Raw genomic sequence first — 14,070 nt, 5'->3', positions numbered from 1 at the left:
TTTATTCTAATATATGTATATTTGTGGACTGCATACACACACACACACACACACACATATATATATATATATATATATATATATATATATATATATATATAAATAAATCATTTGTTATAGCTCGTCTCCTTATGTTCATTGGGTTAAATGGACTGCAGATGTATTTACATAAATGCTCAAAGTCCGATTAAACCTCTTCTTGGCCAAGCCCTATTTTCTTACGTCCCTCTGTCCAAAATGAATGAAGTATCTCCAAAGCTACAAGTACTGGAGTTATAGTCCTGGTCTCTAGACGAGGCTGAGACATGTGACGTTACTACAGGAGACGTAAATTCACCTGGAAGACGGTAGAAAATGTAAACATCCCCTCAAAGTCACATGACTGTCAGAGGAAACCAAGAGAGAGCAGCACCAGTAATGTTTGACGAGGAATAGTGCAAAAGTAGAAGATAAAAAGTGAACCTGAGCTGTTTTCCAGGCGTTTTAGTCGAGCTGTTACGCAGGTAAACATCTCAGCTCCATCTTATCAACACCTCTATCGATGATCAGTCGGGAGATTCCAGAGTTGGAGCCCAAATTCACCAGAAACACCATGAAGATCCAGAAAGAAGTGAAGCAAACATCACGATAAAACCTCCTTCATCTCCATGGAAACCAGGAGGATCTTCATCTCCATGGAAACCAGGAGGACCTTCATGATTCATCTCAAACAAAAAGAGTCACAGGAGACACATTGGTGTTTTTTGTTTTTTTTTAGAGCTGGAATGAAACTTTCTGCCGTAAAACTGCAACATGTTAGATTCTCACATGGGAACGGTGGAGTTTGAACTGTTTGGTTTGGATGCCGATGCTTGTTGGGAGTCTTTTCGCTTTGTTTCTCCTCTTCATGTTGCTATGCTACATGTTAGCATTGCTGCTAACATGCAAACATTTTCTGTGCAGCATGGGTCTCCTTAAGAGGTTATTCCTCTGTCTGAAGATGTAATTATAATCCATAAATGCTGTTACAACAAAATGATGGATCAATGACGTCACACACACATTTAGGTTCAGTTGGAGATCATTTCCTTTTTGTTTTATTAGAAACATTTACAATACATCTTGAATCTTGGAAAAATAACAAAGAACCAGAACTAACATGGCGCCGATACAATAATAATAATAATAATAAAAATGTCTCCAAAAAATGTAATTCACAAAAAAAAACATGTGCTATAAGAAATAAACCTGCAATATCCACATGCCTCGTACCGGCATGGCACACTGTAACAGAGTTCAAACACTTCTTTTTTTTTTTTTTCTTTTACTTTTTTTTTTCCCATCCATCAAAGTTGACGGTCAGTCACGGGGTGGGGGGTTTGGGGTGGGGTGGGGGGGGTGTGCTGCTGCGGCAACCCTCCTTCACTGTTCACAGAGAAACCAGAAACTAACGCCAGGTAATGCTGGCCCAAAAAACTAATGCACTACCACCACTATTAGACCGGTTATGAACAACTCTACTGTGCTGGAAAAATTGGAAAACGCTACCAAGAGACAAACTGTCGGACTGCGTCGGCCTCTTTGGAAAAAGGTCGAGAGTTTCACCAGCGAGCGCCACGTCTGTCCCCAACCTTTGCCTGCAGCAGAAAAAACGTGCCGTTTATTGTCAAGTTTTTTATTTTTATAAAACCGTATCAACTCTTCCAGAAACTGAGCTTCAAGTGAATCGCAATGCGGTGCGAACTTTTTGTTTTTCATCGCTAAACAGCTAACTGAGCGTACGAGGTCCGACTTTGGCTGCTGGGGACTGAAGTGGTCTTCATCTGGCTCCAAACTCCCGTCGGCTTTCCGCTTTCTAAAGAGATCCCAACTATGAAAAATCTACAGCGGAGAAACGGTCCAAGCGCGCCGACGCTACAGGCCGACGCCGGACCTGCACCGCCTCTCCTTCCTAAGTGACCATACAACATACATGCAAACTAGTACGGTTATGAATCAGCCGTGTGTGTGTGTGTGCGTCTAGTTACATACATCTACACAGTGCGCTGTCGTCCGCTCCGTGATGCCTTCACTGACACGTCTCCTGATTAACACGCCAGGAAAAAATCCATCAGAAAGGCTTTTTTTTAAAATGTATTTATTTAAAGCCGATCGCTGTCCGTCACCATGGATCGATCAGACTGAGTAGCAGATGTAGAAAATGTATGAATGAAAGTGTTTACAAGTTTTGTGCCCCCCCTCCCCCCCCCCCCCACCCCCCTCCTTCTTGGCGGGAGGGTCACAGCTGCCTCATTCATTCCAAGCGTTGCAGTTTAACGTTTTTGCTAAGAAAAAAAAAGCGAGTTTAGATTACAGAGGAAATGAGTAATGCGTGTCAGTCAGTAACATGGGATTAGTTGAAGTGGGGGGGGGGGGGGGACAGGGAAGACAGGGAGGGGGAAGAAAAGGGGCTTTACAGCAAGCAGCATTGCTCAAAGAATGCTGATGCAGGAAAAATATATAATTGAGGCACAAAATTGATGCTCTGTGACTAAAATATCTCCAAATTCTAAAAATATTATATTATTTTCTGTAATTATTCCATTGTTAATGAACCGATGTTGAAGTAGTGCACGTCTGAAGTTAAAATTTCAGCTATGGGGGGGGTACTCCGTCCAGCTGCAAGGAGCACCGTGGACAAAAAGCCTCCATAACTTTCATAAATACAACTTCTAAACTTATTTTCTCATTTTTATGTATTAGTAGAAACTGACTTCCCTGTGTTTAGAAATATATTAACTTCTTGTCATTTTAATTAAAAAACAAAATGTCTTGAGGTTACTCATAAATATGTTGTTTTTTCATAAATAACATCCAGATACTGACTTTTTTTCCCTCTGCTTTCTATGAAATAATAACCCATGTTAGCAAAATAGATTTGAGAAACTGTAATATGTTTTTTTATTCATTTTTAAGTTACTTTCTATAAATGTACGTGGAAGAACTCAAATATAGACTACGCTGAAAACCTGTTGCAAAAATGTTTTTTTTTTCCCAAAAAAAACAAAGAAACTTAAAGCTCACTTATAAATCGCCCAAAATAAAAAAAAAAAGCGTAAGGGGTGCATTAAGTTTTTTTTTTTGTCTTTTTTTTGTAAGTTTACTTTGTACATTCAAATGCATTGCTTCAATGTGACTGACAGGTTGGTATAATTGCGTAAGTGCATCCATATAAAATAAGGATTTCCTATCACTCCTTAGAAGGGATTCTACATAAATGCATTGACACCTTTCAATATTAAGAGAAGAAAACATCCACTGTTACTAGAATATTAAGCTTAATACAATATTGTAAATAATACTAAGAAGAACGTAATGATTGGAGTGTCACTGAGTCGCCCCACCCTCTGCTGCCTCCGCAGAAAGTATTTCACACTTTGTGAGTTTGACAAAATGAAACTTAGCGTGTTCTTACGAGTCATAGTTAAACTATGCGTAATTAGTTAAACTACGTGGTAAATATAAGACTTTAAACTGACGCTTTACCTTAAGGTCTTAAAGCTTTTTATACACTTCCGATATCGAGCTGATGTAATCTTTTTTTTTTTTTGATAAAATCTTATACTATATTTTACTAACATGCAGTTAAACTTATTGCAGTTAATGCCTCTCTTAATGATAGAGGGAAAAAATGTTTGTTTACTGTAGCTGCGTTTCTATTACCTCATTGATTGCGCAAAACCTGAAGATCGTAAAAAAAAAAATGTAATGGAAACACCTCCATCACGAAAACCTCTCAAATATCGCGAAAACATTTTTATGGTGGTATAAGGGAGATTTTCAGACGTACCGATTATATAAGTATATCGCAGAAGTGTAATGAAGACTTTTTTTTGCATTCACTGGATGTGAAATAGTTCATTTTCAGTAAAGGTGGCGTGGTATGGACGGACGGAAGGAGGAGACGGAAATTGTTCGTAAAGAGAAAAATTTAACTTGGTAACCTTGGTAGGAAACAGTGAAATGTAAAGTTTTACAATGAACTAGAGAACGGGAGACAACCTCAAATTTGTGGAAAATTTTTCCATAGCAAGTGGAAAAAAATGTGAAACAAGTTACATAGCATAAGCCGCAATTCTCGTAAAATCTCATCCATGGCTAATGTGCTAAACACTTTAATGGAAACAACTGCAAATCGTAATTGTACTTTGTTGAAATTATGAAAATATCGCTTTAATTTAGCAAAAAACTGTAACGGAACTACAGCTATAGGTTACAATTCCGTTACCCCTAGAATTACACCAAACCTAAATATTGCGATCAAAAACTGGTAATGGCAATACCTACATTTCAAGAACCTCTCAATATGGCTAAAATCTCTTCCACGAGAGTTGCAGCTTACACACTAAACACTATTCAGCGGAACAACCCACAAATCGCATTTGTACTACTATTTTAGAAATATCGCTTCTGCTTTGCGAAAAACTAATGGAAACGCAGCTTATGAAACTGTTGCTGTGTTTATACTTAGCGTAATCCCTCATCTTTGATTCCATCTCATCGTACGTTGTTAAAATTGGCGAAGGAAGAGAGCAAGGATGTGCTGTAATCTGATCTCTTTGGGGGGGGGGGGTAAATCTGTTACTGGCGTCTTTAATCTTACGACATCGAAACGTGATATGCCTTCATTTACACAGAGATCAATGAATTGGATATTCAGGAGTTCGTCCGGCTATGAGATCATGTCTGTCTTCGGTAAACTCTAAACCTGGCTGAATTCTGATGGTAAAAGACGTTAAAATAAGAGATAAGTTAGCTCTTTTGGGATTTGTTCTTTGGCTATGCCTGATCTTTTTCCTTAAAGTGATTGTAAAAGATAAAAACAACAACAAATATCAAATGAAGCCATGAAAATGTGAGAAAGATGAGCAACATGTCTGCCCCTGGTGGATTTTTACAGGGATTAATGAGTGTGGTGCAGTTAATCGACTTGCGTCGTCCCTGCTTCTTTTATTTTATTTTTTTGTTAAGTAAAACCCGTCGGCAGGGGCAGCCCTCGCTGCTTGTTTACGCTCAACTGAACACTTCTAAAGCACAATGAGCTTCCTGAAAGTCACAGAAACTGCAGTTTCATCGTCTCAGCTCCCTAAAAAGAGGGAATCCTCCACGTTTGCGGAGGGACTGATGCTCAATGTGGAAATAAAAAAGAAAAACGCGACTAATTAGCTGCACCTCTTTGTTAATCCATCATGAATGTGAAGCAAGACAAGTTTAATGGTACTATTCTAATAGAATATCATCTATAGAAGTGACTCTGCTTTAATGTCCCAGTAAAGTCTTTTTTATTGCTTTTAATCCTGATAAATGGGGGAAGTTATTATTAAATATTTGAGTTTTTAACTTGAGATTGGACCTATACATCAGCGGCTTCATAAAAAGGATATCCATTATTATGTTTTGATAGTGTCTGGTTAATTTTTAAGCTCTATATTTGGATGAAATACAAAGTTTATCAGTTTAAATAATATTTCTTACACGTATGGATCTATCTAATATACTATTATAAGGACGATGGGATGCATATATAAAAGATTTGCTCTCCCTTAACTCTTGTTTTTTGAGTTCTTTATGCTAAAACATCCACAATGACACTTTGAGATTGATAAAAAATAATCAAAACCTCACTTTTAAGCGGGCCTGTGTCTGGCACTTCCTAACGAATACACCTACTATATTTACATAGAGTGCTTTCCATAAAGTACAATACTCATTAACTTAAACAGCATCTAAACTGGGAGAATCTCCATTTAGCCCTCTCTTTGTTAAACCAGTGCAAAACTAAAAGGGAACTAATAATGGTCAAAAGCATTGAATGAATGGATGAGACATCTCCCAAATTGTCACTATCAATAACAATAAGAACCACTATAACACACACACACACACACACACACACACACACACACATACAAAAAATGATAGGGAATCCTTATGTGCATGTCTTTCAGGTTCTATGATATATTTCACCATCAGTGGTCGGTTTGGTATTCATCAAATGCGTGTTTTTTGTAATAAGGTGCTTTATATTTGATGCAATGTGTTTTTAAGAGCCTAATGTCCTGAATGCCTGTAATCCCCACCCAAACAGTTTGATTCACATTCTTCTTTTTTTGTTTTCTCCAAAAATAAGTACTTAAAAAAGTTTTTTTTTTTTTTGTTTGTCTTTTTTTAGGGGAGCGGTGCTATCAAAGGCCAAAGTTGCTACCTTTCATGCCAAAAAAGCAATGGCGATATTTCGTAAAAAATGTTAAGGCGAAAAAAAAAAAAAAAATCAAAGATACTAAGTTCAGAAAGCAGCGTGGTAACCGCCTCGAATGCGACGTCGAGAGCTCCAGCCAGACCACTGTGCAATCTCTCCATTAACTCCCAACTCTTCTTATTTGTACTTGTGATATATTTCAGGGTTGGTTTTGCAAGTGCAGTGCTTTCCCTGCAGTCCACGTGCATCGCCTGCTCCATACGGATTTCTGTAGCATTTGTAAAGGAGGGGCGTTCCTTTGTTTCTTTCTTTCTGGGCATAGATCTGTATTGTATTGTTAAAGAAAAAGACAGAAGCGGAGTTATGGTTCGGAGAGGCCTGCTGAATCACGGGAGCCCCGTCACCGTTACACATGGCCCACATGTGACAGCAGCTCCAAACTCGCTCAAAGACTTAAATGATCAATAGAGCCGCTCGGTCTGCAGGGGTCTTTTTCTTTCTTATTGAGCATACTTCTCTCTTTCTCCAGCCCCAAATGAACCCCTCCCTCCCTTCCCGTTCACCTCCCTCCCCTCCCATCATTCAACAGCTTTAATCCCTACCCCCCATGCGCTCCTCTAGCCCTCTGAAATCCCCCCGGCTGGGGCGAAGGCAGACGCAGAGGGTGTGTAATTTGATTCAGCATGAGTGCTGGTTAAATGGGGCGTTTCCTCTGCTTTCCTGTCAATTACAATAGTCTGATTTCATTCTGAAAGCAGTGGATGTGTTTTGTTTTTTGGGATTGGGGGGGGGGGGGTTGTCGCTACCGTTAGCTAAAGCCGTGGCGTCCAGATTGAAGGGGGGCGGTTGCGGCTTGTCCCGTACAGTAGGTGAGGAGCTGCATGGGGCGTTTTGTGGAAATTTCGATCTGCACCAAACAAGCCAAACCTCATGTCAGGGTGGTGCAGTGTGGGAGTGAAAGGAGGAAGAGGAGGAGGAAGAGGGGGGGAATCACATCATGCACGCTCCATGATATGATCACGCAGTCTTTTTCATGGAGGTGAATATTTTACCCCCTCAAAAGAATAAAAACAAAATTTAGATTTCCGATATTTTTACTGACCATGTGCAGCAGAATCAAGCTAGCCTTTCAAATCTGGTGTGTTTTCGGACAAAAGACCCCCCTACCTCCCCTTCCTCCCCTTTTCTCCCCAGTTGGGTTAGAAAAGGAGAGGCCTGTTGGGCCCAGCTGCATCCAGCCCCCTCAATGCTTGGAACAGTGGGGTGAGGCAATAAGGAGCTTACCATGGGACCCTGTCTCTCCCCCCCCAACCCCTCAAACAGCTCCAGAGTCCCCACACGGTCCGCACCTGGACCAGCCCATTTGCCTAATTATCAATGAGTGGATCCAGGCCGTGTCCGAGCTCGCTGCGGCCCACGCCGCGACAATACGCCTCAAAAGCAAACGCTCCAACTGTAAGCTGCAGAAGGGAGGGTGTATGGAAGAGAGGGGGGGCGGAGGGGACACAAAAGCCACTCCCAAAGAAAAGGAGAAAGAAAGGAGGCTTGGTGAGACCTCCAGCTCAGGGTCACGGCCACAGTGGGCCATGAAACACCTGCTCCTGTACAGCTTTGCTAATTACAGGGAGACAGCAGGCCCCTCGCTGCTCGCACGTAATGCTGTTAGCAGCCAAGACCGAGGACGATTACCCACCCCGATACCGGCAGCAGTTTAACACTTTGCATCTCCTCCTTATTTACAGGGCACACCTCCGAGAAGCGCTTGTTGACTGGGATGGGGGTGGGGGGGTGACTCTCCTGCTTTGTCCTACATTGTTCAGCGGCTGTGGCCAAATGACCGCACAAGACAATAAAGCGTGGTTAAGGTGGCTTTGAGACAAGTCCGTCAGGGGGGAGGAAAGGGGGGGACGGATATCGAGAACCTGCCAACTGGACGGATTCCAAGGCTTTTGGCCTCACCAATTAAATCAGAGCTCTAAGCCAACCGAGGGTCCACATGCTTTTCAAGTGCCACGAGCAGCAAGCATTACTGAATCTTTTCAAGCAAACTGCAGTGACCAAAGTGTGATCAATGGCTCCTGGAAATGGCCTTTAAACGGCCGCCTATCGCTGTCAATAACAAGCAATAAAACGTAACCAGGTCCTACAAATCGTCCTTTTTTTTTTTAAACGTGATCTGGTTTCTAAGACTTTAAACAAAGGTCTGCCTTTTTTCGTCTTCCTCTTCTTTTCTCCTCTACCTCGTGCAGATCTTTTAACTTGGAACCAAACTATTCACATTTCATTTCGCCAAAATATTTTGGACCAATTATATCAAAACACAATCACAGTAAAACTGGAAAAGGTTGAATTCACCCCAAACATCTGCTCCTGAAATTTCAAGGTGTGATTGACAATCCTATTTTAGACCAAGATGATTGTAAGGTGCAATGAAAATTATTCCTTTTCCTTCTAAACAATATTGACTTTCTAGGTCAGTCAGGTGCAGATTGGGTTCCTCAACAATCATCTTCCTCCTTCAATATAAACCCACTTCATGGTAAAATAAAAAATTTGAATAATAAAATGTTCACATTACTGTCTACCCCTGCCTACACTGTGATTCGTGAATGAACAACAGCAGCAGTCAAAAAACTGAAAATGCAAGGTACTATACTTCTCTTATAAACAAAACTTTTATAAAATATATATGCAATATATATATATAAAAAGGAAAAACTTAAAAATATTTCTTATACTTTTTAGTAAAGCAAGCAGGGCCTTCTAAAATATCTGCTTGATTGTTTTAAAATTTCCTGAAAAACAAAAGGTGTATTATAATAATAATCATAATAACAGTAAATAATTATTGAAGAAACACTGAGAAAACTGAGAATAAAAACTGACGTGGTTCCTTAGGAGAATATCCGGATGGCCTGCGTGACCTGGGTGTGGCACACGGGGCACTCCGGGTGGTTGAGCTCACAGATTCGGATGGCACACTCCATGCAGAAGAGGTTATGGCCACATGGCACCAAGGCAGCCGTCACTTTGCTCTCAAAGCAGGTCATGCAGTCCCGCACGGTGGCCGGGGGCGAGTCCGGCACCGGCAGACGGCCCGGGAAGCCCTCGCCGGCGGAGGTGGGCTCGCTGTGGGCACGGCGGGCCTGGGCATGAGGTGAGCCGGCTACGGGCACGATGCTGGTGACTGAAGAGTTGTTGGTGGTCCCGCCGCCGCAAGACTCGGGTAAACCGGGAGAGAGTCTGGTCAGGGGCAGTGGCAGGCCTCCGAAGCTTTTGGAGCGCTGCTGGGCGTAAAAGGCCACCTGTTTGGGGTAGTCTGGGTCTCCCCAGCTCTGGGTCCCCTCCGATCCAAAATAAGAGCAAGGCTTCTCTCCAGAGCTGGAGAAGTTGCCCTTGCTGTAGATGCCCCCTCCCTCTCCGCCTCCTCCGCTCCCCCCTCCAACCATGGCATCTGAGAAGTTCTGGCGGTAGCTGCTGGTGAGAGGCTTGCGCTGGCCCCCCTGCAGCCCCCACACCTGCTGTAGCCGGCTCTCCAGACCGCCGCTGCTGCCCGCCGGGCTGCTCCCGCCGTTCGGCCCCAGACAGTCGTTCTCATTGTTGTGGTCGTGGAGGCCCCCCGTCCGGAAGGCGATGTGCGCCTCGATCTCCTCACGGGCGCGCTCGGCGTTGCTCGGGGATCCGGTGATCTCAAAGACAGGGTCGCGGTCTCGACTGGGGGTGACGATGTAGGTGCAGGTTTGCTGCTGGATGCGCTTTATGGTGGAGCCTTTGGGCCCCACCACCAGCCCCACCACGCGATATGGCACTCTCACCTGGATGGTGGTCTGACCCGGAAGCGGCGTGGGCGGCGAGCCGCTGAAGGACACCCCCAGCTTGTTGCGGGATGCCCGGAGCATGGAGAAATGCTCCGCTGCGGAGATGATCTCACGGCGGGCCAGTGCCACGTCCTCCTTCCGGCCGGTGATCAGAAACACCGGCTCCTCTCCTCGGACCGGGGTTTTGATGTAGGTGTTGGTCTTGGCCCGCAGGGCTTTGATCTTGCAACCTGCAGAGACACCGAGAAACATTTTTAATAATTAACCAGCAGACACGGGCTGCTTGCAGAATAAAACCAGCTCTCGCGTGTTGCAGTAATTATCATGATTTATGAGCTTTGATGCACTTTGTATTGGAGTATTTAGCAGCCGTTTTATCTGCTCTAAATCACAACTTTACCAGGATATACGTGCACGATGCAGAGGAGGACCTGGCCAGCTCAGACGTGCCCGGTTCTGGAAGCTAAAACAGACGCTGCCGAGCAATTACACTCTGACCTCTCCTTGAACTTGCAAGACAATACATTCAGCCCACATACGCCTCGTTTTGGGGCCATTTCTGCTTCTCCACCGGTCCAGGTTTTGACCGTTGTGTGAGATTCTCCTCTATTAAGTGCTTTTAAGACAGTTTCCTAATGCGAGTGAGTGCAGGTTAATGTCGTTTCATGGCAAATTATCTGACTCTAGAACAGGATATATAGAGTTTCTGTAATTATTTAGGACTGGCAGGTACAGCTGAGGTCACGGAGGAGATGGGAGGAAAAGGAAAAGGCAAGCGTTTCTGTTTATATTACAGCCCATCAACAATGCATTACGCATTACACAGCTTAGCTTTCATTCATTTATTCAGGCAGCTTCCTCATTAAGATTTCCACATTTATCGACGAGTGCCTTTCTCATCTCGGCTGCCTCTTAAAGAAGCCGGCGCGACTCTTTGGACAGCCATCCTTGATCTCATTGCAGCACACAGCTTTAACCAGTCAAAGATCCGCCGCAGCAGGTGAAAAGCACCTGAAACGAAGCAGGCTACCTCCCTGACGCCACCACTCAGGCCCACATTGTTCAGGAACACTCGCTTCCCAGGAAGCAGCGGTACAGAGAGGAGGATGGTGATACTCAGAGGGGTTAGAGCTGCTCATGCCCCAATTCTGAGCATGCCCTCTCTAAGGCCACTGCCTTCATCAGGCTAATAGATCTCCTCATGACACAGGCGTATAAGCTAGGTTTTATATTTTAATGACCCCAAAATATCTTAATTAGAGTTTTCCTAAACAAAAACAGAGAAAAGGATGATTTAATCACAAACAGAAATTAAGGTCACTGGAGAGAAATCCGCCGTCAGCGGCTGAACTGTACAACGCGCGTCAAAACAAAGCCACGCTTTCTGCTAGCAGCTCCAGAGGAGGACGCCGGAGCAAGCTCGGCAATCAGTGGCTGCACCTCTGACGGGCAGAAGGAGCAATCATACGCATCATGACAGGGAGCTCCGGTTGCCAGTTCTACCAGACGGGCCGTGATGCGTGGCGCTGAGAGGAAAGGGGGGGCGGTGTCTGTGGCGCCAAGCAAGCGAAGGGGACCCGAATCACCTCAAACTGAAACGTGGCTGAACTGGATCCACCCAGTCTGTCTCCAGTTATCCCGAAAAATGCAAAACTTACACTGAGGAGTAAGAAGCAGGAGCTGCAGATGGAGGAGGTGAAAGAAGCCATTTCACCCCCCCCCCCCCCACAAAAAAAACCGAGCCTTCTCCCTGCTAGTAGCATCACTGGAAACCTGTTTGTTTTTGTTTGGAGATAAATCAGGATTTACTGATGGAACCTCACCCACCCTCCTCCCCCCTCCTCCCAGACAACCATGTGGTGATTGGGGGGGGGGGTCACATTGACACCACCCAATCAACAATCTCCTTCAGCATCCTCCTCTAAATCCAACTTGTTTGCTTAAAACAAGAACATAAAACAACTGAAGCAGGTTTTAGAAGGGATTGCCACCTCCTGGTGCAACTTCTCGCTGAGTCACCCTTTAAGACCATCCCGCGTGCCAAGCGCGCCCCTCCCCTTCTCTCGCACCTTTGTTTGACAGCTGCTGTCACTCAACTTCACCTCTTTGTCCAACAAAAAGCCCCCCCCCCCCCCCTTCCCAACTTGAAGAAAAAGCTGCTTCGTTTGGATTTAAACTTTACAAACTCCCAGAAGAAACCAGGAAACAAGGCGCCCAGTTGCGCCGCGCAGTGCGCAACGTAAACAAGCGGGATACATGTGCAAAAAGAAGAAAAGATGTGGACAGAAGGACAGATCCTCCATAGCCGGACTCTAAAAACGTCTCATTTGGCTCCTCTTGAGGGCCATCAGCTCAGAAAGTGACTGGATTCCCGTCGTGGCGAGCTGCACGCTGCCGGTTTGAACCGTCTGGCGCGTCTCAGACGACAAAGGAAGCAAGTGGCTCTCCTGCTCCTCTGTGTCTGCGCGCTGACATTGATGGCGTGGATGTAGAATAATTCACCCAGGAGGGGAAACAAGGGGGAGGGGGGGGGGGGGTCCGTCTCTCCCTCCTACTCGTGTCTGTGCGCAAATTCACTCCACAAATAAATAAAAATAAAGAGATGGAGACAAAGCGAGCGCGTGCTTTCAGGATGACGGGAACTTGCAACATTTCGAGCAGGAAAAAAGAAAAGTGGGAGGCTGATGTCTCGCGGAGGGGGGGGTGGGTGCAAAAAGCACACACATACACGCTCACACCACTCCCTTTTCTTTGTCAAATAGCAGCAGGTAACAGTTAGAGAAGACAAACACGAGGAGAGGGGAGCGCGAGCTGTGCGGATGGAAGCACAAGTTTGCAGGGGAGGGGGTGGGGGGGTGGGGGGGGGGGGGGGTGTTAATGTGCAAGCCAGCGGTTTTTACCTTGTCTCCCCACTATCTCGGCCACATGTTCAGAGCTGGGCACCGGGACGCATTCCGTGATGTTGCAGCCTCGTCCTTTCGTCTCGCCGGAGGAGCTCTCGTAGAGCGCGCACAACTTGCTCTTCCCCTGCAGAATGGCCGAGTCCCCGCCGCCCCCCACGCTGTTCGTGTGGTTGTGGTGGTTGTTGTTGTTGTTACTCCGGTCCTGTACTCCTGTTGTTGGGGCTCCGCCGCCGTCCTCGCCTTCCCCGAGCCCCAGCAGAGACAGCTGGCCCAGCGCGACCCTGAGGGCACGGGAGTCGTCCTCCTCCTCGTCGGGCGGCACCAGGAGACCTTCGCTGCCGAAGCCGGAGCCGGCCAGATCCCCGCCGTAGCCCCCATTTTTCTCCATGATCCCTGCTAGAACCAGCAGGCTAGGCATGGCTAACAAAAGAGTGTGTGAGACAAAGACAGGGGAAAGAGACTGGAGAAACAGCACCCGTGCCGCCGCCTCCTCGCCCCCTCCTCCTTGCAATATCCCCCCCTCTCTTTGCGCTAGTCCCTCCCATTGACCGCCCCCCTCTCTCTCTCTCGGTGCTGTAGTCTCTCTCCTAGCTCTGGAGTGAAAAACGGGACGCGAGGCTTGTCTGCGCGAGAGATGGGGCCGGGCGACGCGTTGCTCCACCCAGTCTGGTTTCCACCGCTTCCCCTCCTCGCCGAGACAAAACGAGCCGCCCTCCCGTTTCTACCATTCCGTCTCGGGTTCGCAGAGCATGTGGCAGCCCCATCCACCCCCCCCCTCCTCCTGTGGAGGAGCAGGGAGCAAAATAACCAAGAGTTTCGCTCCGCCGCGTCGCAGTCGCGGAAAAGCGGACGCGGTTCGTGCCGCAGCGGCGGCAGCAGCCCCGAGAGCCGCATTTTCTCCCCCACCCCCCCACCCCCTATGAGACTTATGTAAGAACAACCATCCAGGATGTAAACAGTTGCGCGTTTTAAAGGTGCAAGAGCAGAGCGCGCGCACATGGTCATATAGTTGTGTCAATGAAAAGATGATGTCAACTTATGATGAAGAGGATAAATAAAAAAAAACTAAAGAAAAAAAAAAAACGCGCGGAAAATCTCACTTGAATTTCACGAGTGAAGGACTTGATGACAT

At 45.7% G+C, this 14,070-nt stretch overlaps 1 protein-coding gene across 1 annotated transcript; it reads right to left on the bottom strand.

Moving 5' to 3' along the window:
- Positions 1 to 9,018: 9,018 nt before the first annotated feature.
- Positions 9,019 to 13,371, bottom strand: mex3a (mex-3 RNA binding family member A). Its single transcript, XM_079240941.1, has 2 exons — positions 12,936 to 13,371; positions 9,019 to 10,265 (listed from the first exon to the last, which is right to left on the bottom strand). The coding sequence occupies exons 1-2, from the start codon at positions 13,354 to 13,356 to the stop codon at positions 9,112 to 9,114; spliced, it is 1,575 nt and encodes a 524-aa protein (XP_079097067.1). The 5' UTR covers positions 13,357 to 13,371; the 3' UTR covers positions 9,019 to 9,111.
- Between the last annotated feature and the right edge of the window lie 699 nt (positions 13,372 to 14,070).

Source organism: Telmatherina bonti, assembly GCF_933228915.1.
Source record: "Telmatherina bonti genome assembly, chromosome: 5".
Taxonomy (NCBI): Eukaryota; Metazoa; Chordata; class Actinopteri; order Atheriniformes; family Telmatherinidae; genus Telmatherina; species Telmatherina bonti.
This window is presented reverse-complemented; position numbering and strand designations above follow the sequence as displayed.

Coding starts and splice junctions, on each gene's coding strand:
- mex3a (XM_079240941.1), bottom strand. CDS start 13,356: ATGCCTAGCCTGCTGGTTCTAGCAGGGATCATGGAGAAAAATGGGGGC. Junction 10,266..12,935: donor CGAGATAGTGGGGAGACAAG/GTAAAAACCGCT, acceptor GTGTCTCTGCAG/GTTGCAAGATCAAAGCCCTG.